Source organism: Musca vetustissima, unplaced genomic scaffold, assembly GCF_032173495.1.
Source record: "Musca vetustissima isolate MV318-11 ecotype Yass unplaced genomic scaffold, APGP_CSIRO_Mvet_v1 utg336450, whole genome shotgun sequence".
NCBI lineage: Eukaryota > Metazoa > Arthropoda > Insecta > Diptera > Muscidae > Musca > Musca vetustissima.
The window spans coordinates 14,140-36,738 of record NW_026885417.1 but is presented as its reverse complement, the minus strand read 5'-3'; the positions used below and the strand labels follow the sequence as shown (position 1 = coordinate 36,738).

General features: G+C 35.5%; 1 protein-coding gene across 1 annotated transcript in view; it reads right to left on the bottom strand.

Annotated features, from left to right (window-relative positions):
• LOC133332699 (serine-rich adhesin for platelets-like) overlaps positions 1-22,323 on the bottom strand; it is a 39,411-nt gene extending 17,088 nt beyond the window's left edge. The window contains exons 1-7 of the mRNA XM_061541078.1: positions 22,303-22,323; positions 11,896-12,057; positions 11,633-11,763; positions 8,941-9,449; positions 8,853-8,889; positions 8,699-8,795; positions 3,583-3,701 (exon numbers count right to left, since the gene is read on the bottom strand). Coding sequence (XP_061397062.1) covers positions 3,583-3,701; positions 8,699-8,795; positions 8,853-8,889; positions 8,941-9,449; positions 11,633-11,763; positions 11,896-12,057; positions 22,303-22,323 — 1,076 coding nt within the window. The remainder of the gene's footprint in view (positions 1-3,582; positions 3,702-8,698; positions 8,796-8,852; positions 8,890-8,940; positions 9,450-11,632; positions 11,764-11,895; positions 12,058-22,302) is intronic.
• Between the last annotated feature and the right edge of the window lie 276 nt (positions 22,324-22,599).

Here is a 22,599-nt window from a genome sequence, read left to right as displayed (position 1 = left end):
GCAGTTTTCCTCATGTGACCTCATCAGACCTCACTCATGTGACGATGACTGATTCCTATAGAAAAAATCGGATACATCACATCAACTGAGAACAACTGTTTTTCTGTAGAAACAAATCCGACTTCATTTCACCTGAGGATGAACTTTCTATTAAAAAAACCCGACTTCAGTTTAACAAAGGGCGAATGATTTGCTATAGAAACAATCAGACCTCAATCCATGGTATAAAAAATTAATTCTCGAAGCATATCCACCCCAATATCCATTTATGTTTTTATTATCTGATTATGACAATTGTGTGGCATCTTAAAAAAATGTTTATTTTTTGTTGTCTATTAAAATGTGTGGATAAAAAATCTCTATTTTTGTTGTTGTTGGTTTAAAAATGTTTTTGATTTGTTGGCGTCACATTGTGCCACGTGTTAACAGATTTTTTTAGTAGCTGTCAGAGGAAATTCATCACCGTGCCGGAAATGATTTAAGTGGGTGAGACACATTTTCGGTTGATAAGCATATGTCAAATGCCGAAAGATGATGAAGAAGGTGAAGAAAATTAGAAGACGAAGGCAAAAAGTCAATGTAAAGTATCGTGTCGTGTCATGTCATGTCATGGAAAAATGTTTTACTAAAAAATAAAAATAGGAAAAATAAAACGCACACACAAATATCATAATCGTCAGGTGGAATATTAGTTCATGTCGTAATATGTGTCATATCACAACAAAGAGAACAACAACAAATTGATGGAATTTCTGACAAATTTTATGGGCGTTTTATTTCCATAAACATTAAGAAAATGATAAAAAAAATGAGGAGGGTATAAGGGTATAAGTTTGGGATTTATTTTTAAACATGACGAAATATTTGTCTGGGGTTTCATAGGTTTGTAGTATCGTTTACGGATTTATAGGTCTTCAATAAAAAAATAGTTTTTATGTTTCATTTTAAATAGACATCTAACAAAATCCGTAAATAATTTTGGAGAACCACTTATGATTGTTTTTAACTCTATTTCGGAGGCATACAAATTTCCAGATTTATTTTTCCATCATCACAAGATCGAAATAAAAATTATAGCCTTGACACTGAATATACAGACAATGGGGTGGAACCTTTGTACGAAATCATGGGCCTATTTTTACAAATACACCGAAATGACAGATTACCGCCACTTAGGTTGCAAAATGCGGAAAAAAACTTCAATATACCGACAATCAGAACGTGTAGTTATATGCTAAAAATTTTTTTCCAACAATATCACAAATCCAACTCGCTGGGAAAATGAGCCTAGGAGTATTAAAATAGTTAGCATGAGACAGGGCCGTTATATGGCGGATAAACGTGGAACGATACTAATAACTCTTGGTAGGAATCTTTGCTACAAATTGTGAACCCTAACAATCAAATTAGAGACTATATGGTTGAAACACATATTTCAAGTCCTCATAATATTAAACACTGGGGTTATACCTGAACGCGGTAAAGACCCAAATGTTAAAATATTAACAATTTTGTTGAAAATCGTGTCTGAAATCCTCAGAATACCAGATATTCAGCATACTGTTTTTTATATGGTGATAATCCAAAATATAATATTACAGCCACATTGATTGAAAATCGTACCCAACCCGCCTAAAAAGCGAACCAATATTTGTCATTTATAGATTATTGCCAAATTGTATTAATATACACAGTGCCGAATTTTGGATGTATGCCTATAAGCCCGAAACAATCGACAGTGTGTATGTCTTCGAATTCGAGTCAAATCCAACAAAAGTTGCAACTCGAAAACTTTGATATGGCGACATTTCCGTTTTAACAATGTAAAACGGTAATTTCTGAATGGCACTCCACAATTTGGTCTCGAGAAGTTCGAAAACCGAACAATACACTATGACAATGGGAACTCTCACACATCAGTTCAAACCAGTGTTTGTTTGACCGATCAAAACGTGGAATTGATATGTCATACGAGAAGTAATTGACACCCAATTACTTATTTTTGATGGTCAATGATTTTCGTTGCCGAAACATCCGAGAAGTTGATTCGTATGCACACAACAAAAAATCAATCGACCGTGTTGGTCCTTTCGCCTGTTCCATTGATAAACTGGTAATGTGGCGATTATTTCGTTCCATAGAAGCGTGAATCGCAACCTATTATCTAAGCCCCACCACAATTTGTTTGCCCTCGAAGTCTTCGGAGCCCTTCATTACAATGTACGATCTCACACACCAGCTTAACCCAGTGTCGTTTTGTTCTGCCAAAACGTGAAATGGATAGGTCAAAAGCCCTGACGTGAATACCAATGATTTCTATTAATTCACACACATCATGGAAAACTATGTGTGGTCTTCAATTTTCGTAGCCCCAATATGGTCTGTGAAATTTGTTAATGGTAAAAGCACTTCGAAGCAAATAGTCGACCGTTGATCGGCAAAATCGGCCAAGAGACGCTTCACCAACGTAGGACGATCAATTCTGAGTGGTACACCAATATTTGTTTGACTTCGAAGTCTTTGGAGAAATTCGAAAGCACAATCTGAGAAGAAGTATTAGTGTGCGCCATGACAATACGAACTCTCACATATCGGCTAAAAACTAGTGCGTTCGTCGGGCAAAAAAGTGAATTTGATATGGCATCCGGCGCATAGGCCTCACTTCCTGTTTATTTCCACACATTATGAAAAAACGTCGCATGTATCCTTGGCAATCCTTGGTGGCTGCGGTCCCACTTGAGCAACGTAGAGCGGTAAATCAGTGGCACACAATCATTTGTATGCCTTCGAAATCCTCGAATAAAAAATTTAAAAAATTTAAAAAATTTAAAATCGTGAATGGGAAGTTCCCTTAATTGGTCCAAGGATGAATCCCGATGAAATTTGTTATAATCGGTTCAGATTTAGATATAGCTTCCATATATATTTTCGGTCCATTTTATGTAAATGGTGCACCATTGTCCCAATGTATTATGTTACTTTTGTACAGCGTACAAATTTCAACCTGTACTAACCCTTAGTCGGTTCAGATTTAAATATAGCTCTCATATATATGTTTGTACGAATTCATCATAATGGTGCTCCAAACGACCCATGGATTATCTCATTTACACGAAATTTGCTACATCTCACTGTATTGAGTCGAAAATGATTAGTGCTGTGTTCAAATCGGTTCTGATTTTTATGTGGGTCTGATATATTATATATTGTCTTCCGATGCCATGTAAATACATATAAATAAATAATACACCTACGTCCTTCAGAATGGAACGTATTTGAATGTGTTACAATAGAATTCTTTGGGTCTATGATTTATATTCCAAAGTTGTGTAGGATATCATATAGCATATTACCGACCCATTGGTATTATTTTCTATATGTCAATCCTATGGGTGTACTCCACCTCGTTCAGTAGTAAAAAATATAATCATTACCTTTACCTAATAAGAGTTTCGTATGGGACGTTTTATGTTCTAAATATTTTATGCATTTTTTCTAAAATTAACTTTCTTTCTTTAATCCTAAAAATGTCTTTTATAAAAAAAAAATATTTTTTTATATTTTAATAAAATTGACACTTACAAGTGATCTTGTCGCTTAAATGCCTTTGAGCACATAACACACACGTATTTCCGTTCGTCACTGTGCGTCAGTTTGTGTTTGGCCAAGGCAGATGCATTTCCAAAAATTTTATTACAAATCTGTAACGAGACAAGATAAAATAAGAAAAAAAATTAACATCAAATATTAAAATAAACCACCAAAAAAAGAAACAACAACCCATTTTAAAAAATTGGATCCACCACGCCAAAAAATATTTGAAACAAAAATATGTTTTAATTAGATGACGAGCTGTGGCGTTTTTCCGCCTCTGCATTCCCTTTTCCATTTGCCTTAAAATTAGATTCTGTTCTATTTTTTTTGCTATTCTTTACACATTTAGCCATCCATTCATACAAAAAATATGCGCCATCCTATACCGCGTCTTCCCTTCCGTTTCAGGGATCCATGTCTAACCATGTGAATGGTTCGGTGTTTAATTTTTCTTGTGGTCGGAAGGGTATGGCTATGACGATTGGTTACTGTTTTTGTTGTTGCAGCTGTTAATACTAATTGCGTTGTGGTTTGTAGTTTGCTTCAAACATATAGACAGTCAGACATACATCCATACACACATGTCTCGAAGCAATTTCTTTTTTCATTATTTTTTGTTGCTAGTACCACTATATGAACACCAAAAATATATATAGAGAATGCACTGGGAAAAATAATAGAGTAATTTGCAGGGCCAAAAGCCAATATTTTTTAAAAAGTCATGTCTTTGGTAAAAAAAATGTTCTTTAAAAAACCACGCCTTTGGCGAAAAAATATTCCCTAAAAATCCCATGTCAGAAAAAAAAATATTCTTTAAAAATCCACGCCTATGGTCGGAATATTTCTTCGCTAAATGTTATTTAAAACCACACCTACCTTGAAAAAAAATATTTTTCAAAATCCATGCCTTTGGCCGGAATTTATCTACAAAAAAAAAATTTAAAAATCCAAGCCTATATCGGTACTATTTTTTCAAAAAATTATTGAATAATCCATAATTTTTGGAAAATTTTTTTTCTCAGTGTATTTATGTTTATTCATGTTTTTTGTACACATCTTGTCAAGTACATTTCATTTTTTCTTGTCTCGGACGAAGAGAATGAAGCGAACGAAGACGTAATGAAATTAAAAGAAAATACATTCCTTTATGTTTTAGAAATTGTTCGTCATTTTTTTTTTTCAATTTTTTTGCTGAAACTAATTGGTATAGTTTCGTAATTTTTTTTCTTAACAAGATGATGCGTAAACGCACTAAATGAGAAGAAGTCTATGCTTTGCTTAGGTTTCTTTACTAGTTGTTGTACTAATTCTAAAAAAAATAGCAAAACAAAAAATTTTAATAAATATTCAAAAATTGTGTTACTTTAGTTTTCAATTTAATTAGAAATGTATGGTAGCAATTTTTCCTTAGTAATGAGATCAGAACATGTTTTTTTGACGGGCAGACCTTCACAGTGGTTGACGCGCTCAGTGAACAATGGCGAAAAAATTAGCAATTAGTAACACGGCTGATGGCAGTGTTAATTTTAAAGAAAAAAATAAAAGAAATCAAGATATATTCGGCCGAGGCGTAGGCATAGTCTAAAGTCCATAAGAAGCGTGGATTTGTTAAAGAATATTTTTCAAGGACTATATGAGCCGTGGATTTTTTAAAGAATATTTTTTCAAGGCCTATCCAAGACGTGGATTTTTTAAAGTATATTTTTTTCAAAGACCACTACAAGACGTGGATTTTTAAAGTATATTTTTTTTCAACGACTATAAGAGGCGTCTATTTTTTTAAAGAATATTTTCAAGGAGTATAAGAGGCGTGGATTTTTTAAAGAATATTTCTTCCAAGGGGGTGGCGTAGGGGATGATAGATACCAAGCAACGGCTCTGATTAACTTTAACATGGCGAAGTCCAGGCTTATCTTGGTCCCTCTTTCATCTATAAAAAAAAATGGGTTGAGTCGTCGGGTTAGTTGCCCACTCTCGGAAAACCCAACCTACTATGAAAAAGCTACGAAAACGAAAACCAAACCCCCCTAATGTTGACGACCCCCGCAAACATATAAAGGACCACGATCTGCGAATTTGCACTTGGAATGTGCACACGTTGTACACAACAGGCGCAGTTTTCGCTTTGGCGGATGTACACGTTTTGGCGTAAGTAACTCAGATGATTATGCCCTGTATTATAGCTGCCATGAAACGAGACATGAATTTGGCTGCGGATTTATGGTTAACAGGAGAATAAAAGACCTCGTCTACAGATTTACTCCAGCAGATGAGCGAATGACTATAAACCGTATAAAAGCGAAGTTCTTCTACATCAGTCTCATTTGCGCCCATGCTCCGACCGAAAATAAAGACGAACAGACCAAAGACATATTTTACGAGTGCCTAGAAACAGCATATGACCGTTGCCCTGGCCATGAAATTAAAATTCTCCTAGGAGATTTTATTGCAAAAATCGAAAGGGAAAATATCTTTGGCCGCACCGTCGGAAAATTCAGCATTCATGAAGAAACATCTGACAACGGCATGAGGTTGATTGAAAAAAACATAGTGTTAGCAGCAACAGATTCAATAATCTCGATATACACAAGGCCAACTGGATCTCTCCTGATCAAGCAAGGAGAAATCGAATTGATCATGTTGTGATAGACGGAAGGCATTCATCCAGTGTTTTAGACGTCCGATCGATCTGAGAAGCGAATATCGATTCGGACCATTACCTTGTGGCAGCCAAGGTACGCACACGTCTTAATGTACAAGCAAAGGTGCGATTTAACACAAAACGGAAACTCGACTTCGAAAAGCTGCAAACACAACATGTAGCCGTGGTCTACTCCGCTCAATTTACCCACCTGCTTGAAGAAAGCACTTATTGTCCCGAAAATAGTATAGAAGCACAATGGCAAAGAATTGTCCACTCCCTCCCTGCAGCAAAAGCAACACTTGGGTACCAAAAACCACCACCAAGAAAACCATGGTACGATCAGGAGTGTCGTAATGATAGTGATGTGAAAAACGCAGCGTATAGGGCAACCCTGCAGACAGTAGCAACACGTAATGTGATGTAGAATTGTCGGGAGAAAAGGTGAGAGGAGAAACGTGTTTTCAGAAAAAAGAAGAAAGAACAAGAAAAACGTGAGCGTGAGCAAATCGAGATGTACAGGAGTTAGAATGAAGTCCGGAAATGTTACCAACGAGTAAAACACCAAACCGAAGGCTTTGGTGCAGGCATATCCTCCTGTAGAGATGAAAAAGGAAACCTAATGGCAGCTTCTGGTATGATATAGTGGCGGTGAAGAAGATACCCCAGAACCAATAATAGATGATGGTATAGAGTTTATACCACCTAGCCAAGATGAGGTCATAAAAGCTCAAGGACAATAAAGCAGCAGGAGCCAACGGGTTATCGACTATTCATGAGTGGTGCTCAGATGCTGGTCAGGAGCATGCACCAGCTGATTTGTACAATTTGGCTAAAAGAATGCATGCCAAATTATTGGAACCTCAGCATCTTGTGTCCCTTGCACAAAAAAGAAGACAAGACGATATGTGCCAACTATAGAGGGATAGTTCCCATCGCATATAAAGTGTTATCCAACGTACTGTGTGAACGACTGAAGCCAATGGTCAATGACATTATTGGACCATACCAATGTGGCTTCAGACCTGGCAAATCTACTATTGACCAGATTTTAACTCTGCGCCAAATCCTGGAAAAACCCACGAAAAACACATCGACACATTCCGCCTATTCGTCGACTATAAAGCCGCATTCGACAGCCTTATCCGTTCAGAGGTGTATAAAGCCATGTCTGCGTTTGGCATTCCTGCAAAATTAATTCGGCTATACAGGATACTTTAACAGGCACAAGATCAGCAATTAAAGTCGGAAATGACCTCTCTTTAATAACGAACGAGGATGCAGACAAGGTGATGGTTTGTCGTGTGACCTTTTTAACATCCTGCTGGAAAAAGTCATACGGAAGGCAAAAGTGAACAGAAATGGCACTCTATACACCAAACAACACATGTTACTCGCCTACGCTGATGACATCGAACAATGAGAGCCACCTTTGAACAAATTGAGAAGGAGTCTGCCAAAGTGGGTCTGGCTGTAAACGGCGAGAAGACCAAGCTGATGGTATCAACGGGCAAGACGTCCAGTACACTCGGACCAGTTGTGGAACTTGAGAATTACAGTTTCGAGGTAGTCAAAGATTTTATATACCTTGATACCGCCATAAATAAAACGAATGACATCAGTTTTGAAATTCGGAGAAGGATAGTGATGGCCAAGAGATGCTACTATGGTCTGAGCAAACAACTCAAAGGCAAGGCCACTTCCCGCCAGACCAAACTCACACTCTACAAGACGCTGATACTACCCGTGCTGTTATATTGATCTGAAGCATGGGTACTTACGCAAGCAGATGAGGCAGCTCTTGAAGTATTTGATAGACACATTCTCCGATATATCTATGGGCCGATCTGCGTTGACGGTGAATATCGCCGTCGAATGAACCATGAGTTGTACCAGCTATTCTCGGACATCGACATTGTTAGACGTATTGAGCTGCAGCGACTACTTTGGCTAGGTCATGTTGTGAGAATAGATGAAGATGCCCCAGTCCAGAAGGCATATAAAAGCGCAGAAGGGGAAAGGCCAAGAATACGATGAAAAGATCAAATCGAATACAATATTGCCGAAAATGGTCTTTCAAATTGGAAAAACTGCGCAAAAGACCGACACGCATGGAAATCTTTTGTAAGCTCGGCTTATGGAACGAAAGTTCTGTCACAAGCCAGCTAAGTAAGTATGTAAGTGAAGGGTATCATATAGTCGGCCCCGTCCGACTGGTTTTTATAAGACACATGGATTTTTTTAAAAATATACTTTTAAGGGACTATAAGAGGCATGGATTTTTTAAAAATATGTTTTAGAAGAGGCGTGATTTGGCTAAATCTACATATATTCAATAGGATCCCCAGTGAATATTTCAAGATGTTCAAACCAAAATGACAATTTTAATCTCCACCTTATTGTTAGGCGTATAAAAATTTGGTAGTAAATTTTTAAAATCAAAATCATTTTTTTTTATCTCACCTGACACTGCTGCGGACCGTGACGACTGGGCGCCGAAATCTTTGAACGATTTTTCTTTAAGATTTTCGCAGAATTTGCAACGCTGCTGTTGTTGTTGCTATTATTATTATTTGCTACTGTTGCTCCTCCCACTACCGTGGGAGATTGTGACAACGCCGACGATGATGATGACGACAATGGGCCGCAAGGAACTTTTCTTGCACCGTGACTTAACGATGTTATGCTGCGGGCAATTGAGTTACCACTACTGCTGTTGCTGCTATAGCTAAAGCAACTATCGTTGCTGCTCGAACTGAAATTGCTGTTGCTGCAACTGTTGTTGTTGTTGGAAGTGTTGTTGCTACTATTATTTTGAGTGCTAAGTTGTTGTAACAAAGTACCATTCGAATGATGATTAAGGGAATTCAAAGAGTTGTTGTTGCTGTTGGAGTTGCTGTTACTGCTGTTGTTGTTGCCATTTCCCGACGTACTACTATTGCTCATTATCTGAGCCAATGATGTAATGTTGGTGGTGTTGCTGCAACTGCTGCTGCGTATTAGACAATTTTTTATATAACTATTGGTTTTATTCACACTTGTCGGTGTGGTATTGGTGGACGTTGAAACGGTTTGTACGCCAGATGCTATAACTTTGTTGCCAATATTTGTTACATTGTTGCTGCTGCTGTTGTTGTTACTACCGTTGTTGTTGTTATTACTGGGGGAGGTACGTTTACTAATGGTAATCCGATTCTTCAATGAACCATTTAAACTTGTGTGAATTATTGTATTATCACTGGTGTTGTTGTTGTTGCTGCTGGGGATGTTGCTACTATTCACTTTGGCGGAATTCACTTTTGTACTATCACTGGCACTGACGCTGGTATTTTTCAAAGCTGCAAAAACAAATTAAAAAAAAAAAATGTATTGGTTTTCTATATAGGCGTTGACTTTTTAAAGAATATTTGTTCATGGTCTATCCAAGGCGTGGATTTTTTAAAGAATATTTTTGAGATGGCCTATGCAAGGCGTGGATTTTTTAAAGAATATTTTTCAAGGCCTATGCAAGGCGTGGATTTTTTTAAGAATATTTTTGAGAAGGCCTATCCAAGGCGTGGATGTTTCAAACAATATTTTTTCAAGGACTATAAGGAGAATGTTTTTCAATGCCTTTCCAAGGCGTGGATTATTTAAAGAATATTTTTTCAAGGCCTATCCAAGGCGTGGATATTTCAAAGAATATTTTTCAAGGCCTATCCAAGGCGTGGATGTTTCAAACAATATTTTTTCAAGGACTATAAGGAGAATGTTTTTCAATGCCTTTCCAAGGCGTGGATTATTTAAAGAATATTTTTTCAAGGCCTATCCAAGGCGTGGATATTTCAAAGAATATTTTTCAAGGCCTATCCAAGGCGTGGATGTTTCAAAGAATATTTTTTTAAGGCCTATCCAAGGCGTGGATGTTTCAAATGCCTATACAAGACGTGGATGTTTCAAAGAATATTTTTTTCAAGGACTATAAGAGGCGTGGACTTCTTCAAAAATAATTTTCAAGGCCTAAATAAGGCGTGGATGTTTCAAAGAATATTTTTCAAGGACTATCCAAGGCGTGGATGTTTCAAAGAATATTTTTCAAGGACTATCCAAGGCGTGGATGTTTCAAAGAATATTTTTTCAAGGCCTATCCAAGGCGTGAATGTTTCAAAGAATATTTTTCAAGGCCTATCCAAGGCGTGGATGTTTCAAAGAATATTTTTTTAAGGCCTATACAAGGCGTGGATTATTTAAACAATGATTTTTCAAGGCCTAAATAACGCGTAGATTTTTTAATGAATATTTTTTCAAAGACTAAAAGAGGCGTGGATATTTTAAAGAATATTTTTTCAAGGCATATCCAAGGCGTGGATGTTTTAAAGAATATTTTTTCAAGGCCTATCCAAGGCGTGGATGTTTTAAAGAATATTTTTTCAAGGCCTATCCAAGGCGTGGATTTTTCAAAGAGTATTTTTTCAAGGCCTATCCAAGGCGTGGATGTTTCACAGAATATTTGTTTCAAGGCCTATCCAAGGCGTGGATGTTTCACAGAATATTTGTTTCAAGGCCTATCCAAGGCGTGGATGTTTCAAAGAAAAATTTTTTAAAACCTATCCAAGGCGTGGGTGTTTCAAAGAATATTTTTTCAATGCCTATACAAGGCGTGGATGGTTCAAAGATTATTTTTTCAAGGCGTAGATGTTTCTAAGAATATTTTTTCAAGGCCTATCCAAGGCGTGGATGTTTCAAAGAATATTTTTTCAAGACATATCCAAGGCGTGGATGTTTCAAAGAATATTTTTCAAGGCCTATCCAAGGCGTGGATGTTTCAAAGAATATTTTTTCAAGGCCTATCCAAGAAGTGGATTTTTTGAAGATTATTTTTTCAAGGTCTATCCAAGGCGTGGTTGTTTCAAAGAATATTTTTTCAAGGCCTATCCAAGGCGTGGTTGTTCCAAAGAATATTTTTTCAATGCCTATCCAAGGCGTGGATGTTTCAAAGAATATTTTTTCAAGACCTATCCAAGGCGTGGATGTTTCAAAGAATATTTTTTCAAGGCCTATTCAAGGCGTGAGTGTTTCAAAGAATATTTTTTCAAGGCCTATCCAAGGCGTGGATGTTTCAAAGAATATTTTTTTAAGACCTATCCAATGCGTGGAAGTTTCAAAGAATATTTTTTCAGGGACTATCCAAGGCGTGGAAGTTTCAAAGGATATTTTTTAAGGACTATCCAAGGCGTGTTTTTCATTTTTTATATGTTTTCAAGGCTTATCTAAGACAAGGCCTATCCAAGTTGTAGATCTTTCCAAGGCCTATTCAGACGTGCATTTTGATTATTTATTTCATTTAAATATTTATTTCCAAAATCAAAGTAACACATCTTTAAAAAAGAAAAAAAAATAAACCCTTTGTACTTACACGCTGTTTGTAATGTTCCCAAGACATCAGCCAACATTTCTGGATCTGGATAACCAATGGTTAATGCATTATCCAGTGTTGTGGCCGTATTTGCACTGGTCGACGTCGTCTGTGACTGTGCCGGTGACGATTGCTGTTGCTGTAGCTGGTGTTGATGCTGCTGCGAATGTTGGTGCTGTTGCTGCTGCGAATGTTGGTGCTGTTGCTGCTGCTGATGCTGTTGTTGGGCCGACTGTGTGTGATTGTGACTGATGTAATGTGACGCTGAGGCTGCTGATGAGGCGGACGATAAATTGGAATCATTGGAATTGACATCTCTTAGATGTAGTGTCACAGAGGCTTCGGTACCCACAGAAGCACTACACATCAGCACACGTGGCGCCGATGATAGACTTGTCGTCAATGGCAGGTGAATACTTTTGGTAACCTGAAAAGAAATATTTGAAGGCAAATAGGAGGAACATTATTAGTCACTTGGTTACAAAATATTATTTTAGAATTATATTTTAAAGCATTATTTGTAATTTATATTTGTCATTGTTGCAATTTTTACTGTGGGGGTGAACAACAAAAAATGTAAATGTTCTGCAGAATTTTATATTTCGCTATGCTGAATGCTTGCGCCAACATTTATAATTAATTAGATTATTTGTTTGATTTTTTTTCTGTGTTGACAATAGACAATTCATTTTGATGACTGCATTTTGATTTCCTAATATTGTTGCTAATCTGCAGACATTTGCTTTAGATTTTTGGCAGTAAATAATAGAGAGTTCTATTTTTATTAATAATGCATTTTAAATTTGCTTCAGTACTGAACAACAATGTTGAATGCAACATAATGAATCTCAAAAGCGAATTTAGAAAAAAAAAACAATAAGGAAAGCAGTAAAGTCGGACGGGGCCTACTTTACGATACACTTCACCACTTTGGCATATTCAACAGAATCCTAACAGAAGTCGAATTTTTGAAGGACCAGTAAAATGATATTGGATCCCTAAACATGTAATTCTGCAACCGATACAAAATTTTTCATTTGGTCAGATTTAGAAGCTATATCTAAATCTGAACCTATTTCAGGAAACTTAACACACATCATTCTAGACCTAATTCATTACGTGCATCATTTACATTAAATCTGACAAAAATATATGGAAGCTATTTCTAAATCTGAACCTAAAATCAGACTAAAATATATATGGGAGCTACATCTAAATCTGAACCGATTTTCACGAAACTTAAGACACATCATTCTAGACCTAATTCATTACACTGTGCCAAATTTCGTGCAAATCGAAAGATATATAGGGACTTTGGTGCATCATTTACATTAAATCCGACGAAAATATATATGGGAGCTATATCTAAATCTGAACCGATTTTCAGGAAACTTGGCAGACATCACTCTAGGCTTAATACAGTGCGTCATGCCAAATTTCGTGCAAATCGAAAGATATATAGGGACTTTGATACACCATTTACATGAAATCGGACGAAACTATATAAGGGAGCTCTATTGAAATCTGAACCGATTTTCAGGAAACTTGGCAGACATCACTCTAGGCTTAATACAGTACGTCATGCCAAATTTCGTGCAAATCGACAGATTTATAGGGACTTTGGTACAGCATTTACATTAAATCGGATGAAAATATATATGGGAGCTTTATCTAAATCTGGACCAATTTTCACGAAACTTGACAGACATCACTCTAGTCTGAATTCAGTACGTTATGCCAAATTTCGTGCAAATCGAAATATAAATAGGGACTTTGGTGTACCATTTACACGAAATCGGACGAAATTACATATGGGAGCTATATCTAAATCTGAACCGATTTTCAGAAAACTTAACACACATCATTCTAGACCTAAGTCAGTACTCTATGCCAAATTTCGTGCAAATCGGAAGATATATAGGGACTTTGGAGCATCATTTACATTAAATCGGAAGAAACTATATATGGGAGCTATATCTAAATTTAGACCGATTTTCACGAAACTTGACAGACATCACTCTAGGCTCAATTTAGTACGTTATGCCAAATTTCGTGCAAATCGAAAGATATATAGGGACTTTGGTAACCGTTTACATGAAATCGGACGAAACTATATATGGGAGCTATATCTAAATCTGAACCGATTTTCACGAAACTTGGCAGACATCGTTCTAGACTCAATTCAGTAAGTTATTCCAAATTTCGTGCAAATAGAAATATATATAAGGACTTTGGTGCACCATTTACATTAAATCGGACCAAAATATATATGGGAGCCATATCTAAATCTGGACCGATTTACACGAAATTTGGCAGACATTACTCTAGGCTCAATTCAGTACGTTATCCTACATTTCGTGCAAATCGAAATATAAATAGGGACTTTGGTGTACCATTTTCATTAAATCGGACGAAAATATATATGGGAGCCATATCTAAATCTGGACCGATTTTCAGGAAACTTAACACACATCATTCTAGACCTAATTCATTACGCTATGCCAAATTTCGTACAAATCGACAGATATATAGGGTCCATTTACCTTAAATCGGTCGAAAATATATATGGGAGCTATATCTAAATCTGAACCGATTTTTCACAATTATGATAGGGTTCGTCCTTGGGACAAACAAATGAGCTGTGCCAAATTTCATCCAAATCGGATTATAAATGCGACCTGTACTTTGGACGGACGGACATGCATAAATCGACTCAGAAAGTGGTTATATGCATATTCTCAAAAGGAACTATGGGTCTATCTGGTTTTCTTTTGCCTATTACAAACATATGCATAAATACATAATACTCGGTACCATAGTGTGGTGCAGGGTGAGGGGTATAAAAAATATAAATGGTATAGGGTGCACTGTTATGGACCCCCTTCGACTTTAATCCTTTTTCTTTCAGCTTTAATTAAATAAATCGATTTAAGCCGATTACAATACAAATTCATATTCGATCTGGTTGTATCCATTTAATACCAAATAAAATACGAATTTTACATTTTCAACATTCAGATATTCTGAAAAATAATTGAAATATATTTCACAAGAGCCAGCAGCCGTACACCTGTGGTCGGTATGTGTGGCAGAGTGCTTTACATTCTAAAAATACAATTCGATATTTTCAAGAGAAATGTTGATGGACTGGAAAAACAAGTGAATGATGAGAAGTGTAGAGGTAATGTACATTGATGGTACATACACCTGTGGCTGATTGATAGTTTGAGGGAATGAATGGAAATATTTTTTTTATTTATTTGAAATAAAAGGCTTTTAAAAAATTCAAAATAAAAGATAGACAGACACACACGAAAAAATACAACTTAAGCTCCATATATATATATATATATATATATACATAAAAAAAAAAAAAAAAAAAAATTTATTGAATTGAAGAAAATATTTGTTTGTTGTAGTTTATAGAACATGACGTTGTTGTACATGCGGTCGACAAATATATGCATAGATATATGGGAAAGAAGAAGACTTATGCTTCATGCACATCGAAAGACACACCGACAGACTATGAAGCAGACAAATGCCGTTTGTATTTAAATATTTTTTGTTGTTATTATTTTTTCTATTTGTTTCGTTTTCTTCAACAGACAATTCGTTGTGCCCTAAATCCATTCTAAACAAACAGGACCATATGACAGAGATAAGAAGCCAAACATGTTTCTTCTTTGCAGGTTTTTTTGAATTTATACGATTGGTACTGTCCAACGAAATAAGAACAACAACATCGTACAACATCAACATGAGTACAAATTTATGCATAAACTAAGAGAAAAATGCGCTTCTAGCCAATTGCAGATAACGAAGATATTCCACATTACATGTAGATATGTATGTTCCTACATACAAACAAAAATAAATATGTATTAGTACAATAAAAATATGTTTTATATAATTCTTCAAGAGTTTGCAGTTATTTTAATTTATTTCAATTTTGTCGATTCCCTTCTTGTCGATTGGCGAACGTATAATTGATGGAATTGAACGAAACCCTTTCAAAATGCATTTATATCCCGAAATTTAACAATAAGAAAGGATTAAAATTTGGCGATTCTCCAAAATTCCTAGGATTTTGTCTATTGTTGTATCAAATCAATAATGCCTAATTTCATTTGAATTATTTCGTCCGGTTTTTTTTTTTGACCAACAAACGGAGGGTATATCGATCAACCGAACATGGATATTATTAAACACTTGAATAATTTTATTAATTATTGTAGACAAATTGTACACGTTCATTGGGAAAATATTTAAGATTATTCCAAGTCTATATCTGGCCAAAAAGAGTTATTACAAGAAATGAGCATTCTGGCTGAGTAGTCCTGACCCGCCAATAGTAAGAACCCTGTTTCGATATTAACCATTATTGTTTGAAATTGGGGAGTTCACTTAAAATAAAAATCTATACAATAATTTTGTAATGAAACAAAAGTCATTCCCTGGCTGGCCTATGCATTTTTACTTATTCTATATATCTTATTCTATATATCTTACGAAAATATATATGGGAGCTATATCTAAATCTGAACCGATTTTCCCGAAATTTACCACTCATCATTCTACACTTAATTCATTACGGTATGCCAAATTTTGTGCAAATCGAGCGATATAAAGGTACTTTGGTGCACCATTTACATAAAATCGGTCGAAAATATATATACGAGCTATATCTAAATCTGAACCGATTTCCACGAAACATAACAAACATCGTTCTTGAGTTAATTCAGTACGCTGTACCAAATGTCGTGTAAATCGAGCGATATATAGGGACTTTGGTGCACCATTTACATAAAATCGGACGAAAATATATATGAGAGCTATATCTAAATCTGAACCGACTTTTCCCATTTTCAATAGCCTTCGTCCTTGGGTCAAATAAGTGACGTATGCCAAAGTTCATCCAAATCGGATCATAAATGCAACCGGTACTTTGTTCACAATTTAACATGGATAGACCGACGGACGGACGGACATGCATAAATCGACTTAAAAAGTGATTCTATGCATATTATCTAAATGAACCATGGGTCTATCTCGTTTAATTTTGCCTGTTACAAACATATGCACAAAGACATAATAACCTGTACCACAGTAGGGTGAAATGTATATAAATATATATTTCAAAAAAAAAAAAAGCGTTAAGTTCGACCGGGCCGAATTTTGTATATCCTCCACCATAGATATACTGACAGGTAGTTGAAATGAAAATATAGGGAAAATACCAAAAAGTCGACCTATACCGACATTTCTACAAATCTATTATGTAAACCATAACACACATTTCAAAATGGATAATTATACCCTTAGTCTTATGGCTAATGAAGGTGTATACACTCTGACACGGTGAAAATGTGCCTCATCGAAATATATTTGTTTTAGACCCTATGTTTCTTTGGACAAAATCAGAAAATTTAGATTTCATCCAAACTTGGTCATCTTACTATTTCTTCCAAATTTAGTTCAATTTCGAAGATGGGGAATATCGGTCCACTCCTTCTGGTACCTCCCACACAGGGGCTAGGTCTAAACGCGGGATATAGTTCATTATCGAGCCTTACGTTCTAGTTTTTTATCTCGATATTACCGCATGGTTAGAATCAAACCCAAAACACAGACGCAGGCACGGTTAAACTGTTTGGTTTGTTGCTGTATACTAGCAACACCAAAAATGTCGTTGTGTGCTTTTGTCGCGATGTGACAACACACAACAGTGGGAAAGGTATGGAATTGTTTGTAAATGCCTTGTTAACCTCGAAGTGAGGCTCCAGCGAAATTCTCATACAGTTTATGTCGTTGGTCAGCTAAGTACTTCGCTTTGTTACAAGAGACATTTGGGTATGAAAAGTTTTTTGTATAGAAGCAATAGCTTCTGGGGAGATATCCCAACAAAAAACTAAGGGAACTGATGAGGATCAGTGGCGTGATCCGAAACTATAGTCTTCCCTGCCTTACCCCTCGGCAAACAATGTCATACATTCCCCACTAATAAATAGTTGTTTTTTATAAAAACAACAAATTGGGATTCAGCCTGAAATTGGTATAATGGGTTTATGGTGGGACATATACGACTACAAAATACCGGAAATTGGAGGTACCCTTATATGGGGGCTATCCGAAAAAATATACCTATGTTCATAATTTTTTGTGTAGAGATTTGGAACCTATCGGTGGAAAAATACGATTAAGACGCCCTAAATACTGAAAATTAGGAGATACCGTTATAAGGGGGCTACCAGAAAAAATGGACCTATATTTATACTTTTTTTTTGAGACATTTAGTACCCACAAATGGGGGTACCCCTATATGGGGGCTACCCGAAAAAATGGACCTATGTTCATAATTTTTTGTGGAGAGATTTGGAACCTATTAAGAACTCAAAATACTAAATTACAGCCAATTCGGTGGAAAAATACGATCAAGACTCCCAAAATACTGAAAATTAGGAGGTACCGTTATAAGGGGGCTACCAGAAAAAGTGGACCTATATTTATACTTTTTTGTGGAGACATTTAGTACCCAAAAGGAACCCAATATACCAAATTCAGTGAATTCGGTTGAAAAACGCTCTCAAGAACCCCAAAATATCGAAAATTGGGGGGTACCCTTATATAGAAGCTATGCCTAAACGTGGACCGATAAATCTTATCTTCGAACCTGACCTGCCTGCAGACACAAGACAACCCTATGCAAAATTTCAGCACCCTATATCAATTCCTTCAGTAGATAGCGTGATTACAACAGACGGACGGACATGACGAGATCGTCTTAAAATTTTACCCTGATCAAGAATATATATACTTTATAGGGTCGGAAATGAATATTTCGATGAGTTACAAACGGAATGACAAAATTAATATACCCTCCATACTATGGTGGAGGGTTTTTTTGCTTTTGGATTTTGAAAAAAAATATAAAACAATATCCACGATTAGATATTTTTTTCAAAAATATTTTTTTAAATAATCTACGTCAATATTTGGTCTTAAAAAATTTGTGTTAAAAAATCCAAGCCAGAAACAAGTAATAATAAAATTATACTTTTCAAAATATTTAATTTTAAATCATTAAACAAAGTTTTCAATCATGTAACTGGATATATTTCCCTTTATTATTAATAAATGTTTTTGTTTATATACCTCTACGCATTTTCAACTTCTGGGGCCTACGCTCGATTCTATCATGCAAAATATATATTTTCCTAATTTTATTACTTCTCGTCTCCATCTGTCTTACAACACCCTGTCACATCGGCATCCTACGTTTGCAAAAAACTAACATTACTTCCTCAACATAACAACAGCAACAACAACATATGTTTCCGGTTCAACATAGACGACTCATACTCATACATATTTTTTTCCCACAACTGTTTATGTCGTCATAAAATTTCGTTAAAAACCTAATTTCATATTTTTTTCTCGCTAATTAACAATAAATTTTCATATTTACAAACACCCAACAACGAAATATTTAAATAAACATTTAATATTGTGTATTTTAATGATTGTTATGGTAATTCATTGTTGTTATTGTTATTATTATTATTTTTCGGGATTTTGGTAATGGTATATCCGTTTGTGTTTTTGTTCATCATCAACAAAATATTTCCCGCTTAAAACCCCAAATTGTATTTAAAAATTTTGAAATGTTTATGGCGGGAAAAGGAAAGACGAATGCACTCGTCTAAAAACAAATCCAAGTAATTGTATGTGTGTTTGGTGTGTCGGTGTGTTGCATGATTCATATGTCAATCAAATGTCAATGTCAGTTGGAAAATCATCGAATAGAAATAAATTCTAACAAGCTGAGTATGCTGTCGATATTTATGAAATATAGAGGTGAGAGTGACTGTATGTATGTTTTTGTCGGTGAGGATCACCGTGAGTGGCATATGACGTAAAAATGATGCCAAAATATAATAACAAAAAAAGTAGGAAGCATAACCTAGACACAACCTCTCTCATGACATGAGAAAAATACTTTTACTTTTTTTTAATTTTAATTATTTTCAAATTATGTCATGTTGTACCTTGAACCGCAGATAGGCACATGATATATTGACAAATGAGCATCATTGAAGGTAATGCTTTGGATCGTATATATACCTCATTTGGTGATATATTATCCATTTCGGAATTAGTCGTACTGCTCACCAGAGAGACCGTCAGATGGACGGGTATTTTTAAATAAATTACAAACTGTATGAAATGTATTTCGTCCAAAAATAATTGGAGTCTATAGCCGATATTTCGATGAACCACATTTTAATACCCTTCACCACACTGTGGTACAGGGTATTATGTCTTTGGGCATATGTTTGTAACAGGCAAACGGAAACGAGATAGACACATGGTTCCTTTTGAGAATATGCATAGAATCACTTTCTAAGTCGATTTATGCATGTCCGTCCGTCTGTCTGTCCATGTTAAATTGTGAACAAAGTACAGGTCGCATTTATTATCCGAATTTGATGAAATTTGGCATAAGTCACTTATTCGATTTGAACGAAATTTGGTACAGCCTAATGATTTAGGTCTAGAACAATGTGTGTTAAATTTCCTGAAAATCGGTTCAGATTTAGATATAGCTCCCATATATATTTTAGTCCGATTAAATGTAAATGGTGCACAAAAGTTCCTATATATCTTTCGATTTGAACGAAATTTGGTAAAGCCTAATGATTTAGGTCTAGAACAATGTGTGTTAAGTTTCCTGAAAATCGGCCGTGATTTTGATATAGCTTCCATATATATTTTCGTCCGATTTAAGGTAAATGCTGCACCAAAATACCTATATATCTTTCGATTTCCACGAAATTTGGCACAGCGTAATGAATTAGTTACAGAATGATGTGTGTTAAATTTCCTGAAAATCGGTTCAGATTTGGATATAGCTCCCATATATATTTTCGTCCGATTTAAGGTAAATGGTATACCAAACTCTCTGTATATCTTTCGATTTGCACTAAATTTGGCACAGCGTAATGAATTAGGTATAGAATGATGTGTGTTAAGTTTCCTGAAAATCGGTTCAGATTTATATATAGCTCCCATATATATTTTCGTCCGATTTAATGTAAATGGTGCACCAAAGCCCCTATATATCTTTCGATTTGCACGAAATTTGGCACAGCTTACTGAATAAAGTCTATAATTATGTGTGTTAAGTTTTTCTGAGTCGATTGACGCATGTGCGTCTGTCCGTCTGTCTGTCCGTCCATGTATTTTTGTGAACAAACTACAGGTCGTATTTATGATCCGATTTGGATGAAGGGCCTATTTTTGTTCGATTTGCATGAAATTTGACAGAGGGTATTAAATTAAATATAGAGTGATAACTAACAACAAATGGTGTATGCAATGGTTGCTCAATTAGGTCCATATGTTTATATATATATATATATAGCTCCCATCCCGATCTCATACAAATGGTACACCAAAGAATCGAAGACAGCCCGTTTGACATGCAATTTTCATTGATTTCAGAATGGTATGTGTTTTTTCAATTGGTTCAAATATCTATCTAGAGAGCATTTAATTTTGCCCGATTCCATCACAACGGTCCTCCAAAGATCCTATGTCTGTTCTACCTACAAGGCATTGTAGATATCTTTTGTATTTACCCAAAGTGGTGAAGGTATCATATAGTCGACCCCATCCGACTTTAGAACTTTCCTTACTGGTTTTTAATTTAGCATTCTTTAAAAATTCCAAAATCTCATTCAGTCACTTCTTCTAAATTAAAATAAATGACAGACGTTGACAGGTTTGTGTCCCTCACACTTTCCCCGCATTTCACTGACATTGATGAGATATTATTTTCTATATTTTCAAATTATTATAATTGTTGTCAAGTACCAAGGTTCACTACTTTGACAATTGTCTATTATTTTAATTTATGTATTTAAATTTTAAAAATACTTTGTATTTATTTAACATAGATAGATCACTATAATTTTAAACAATATACTATTTTTTTTTTTCATTCAAAAACTAAAATTATAAGGAAGACAAGGCATCTTTTACATTGTTTCTTAACATATGGTCAAGATTTTTTGTGACATAATTTTGTTGCATTCATACAATGCACAATGGGTGATTCTTTGAAAGGGTTTAAATATTTCTAAAAACTCAAATGCAAAGATTAACAGGAAATATATTCTGTGATATGCAAACATGTTGACTACAGACGTGGATATATTAAAAAATATTTAGTTTTGAATACGCCCTGTATTTTAGCTGCCAATGAACCAGACATGAATTTGACTGCGGATTTATGGTTAATAGGAGAATAAAATACCTCGTCTCTAATTCGCTCTAGCACATGAATGAATTACTATAATCCGTATAAAAGCGATGTTCTTCTACATCAGTCTCATTTGCGCCCATTCTCCGACCGAAGACAAAAATGGACAGACCAATGACATATTTTACGAGCGCCTACAAACAGAATGACATGACATTAAAATTCTGCTAGGAGACTTTAATGCAAAAAGCGGAAGGAGGAGCGAATATCGATTCGGATCATTACCTTGTGGCAGCCAAGGCAGTCTTAATGTAACAGAAAAGGTGTGATCAAACACGATACGGGAACTCTATGTCGAAAAGCTGCAAAAAATCAATAGGTAGCATAAGCCTACTCCGCCAAACTTACCCACTTGCTTGACGCAAGCATTCCTTGTCCCAATAATAATATTAAAAAACACAATGGCAAAGAATTACCCACTACCTACAAACTGCAGCAAAAGCAACACTTGGGTACCAAAAACCACCATGAAGAAATCCATGGTACGATCCAGAATGTCGTAATGCTACTGAGGCGAAAAACACAGCGTATAGGGGAGACATGGAGATAGAGTAAAACACCAAACCGAAGTCTTTTGTGCAGCCACATGCTTCTGTAGAGATGAAGTTGTAAATCTGATAACAGATACATACAGTGTATTGAGGA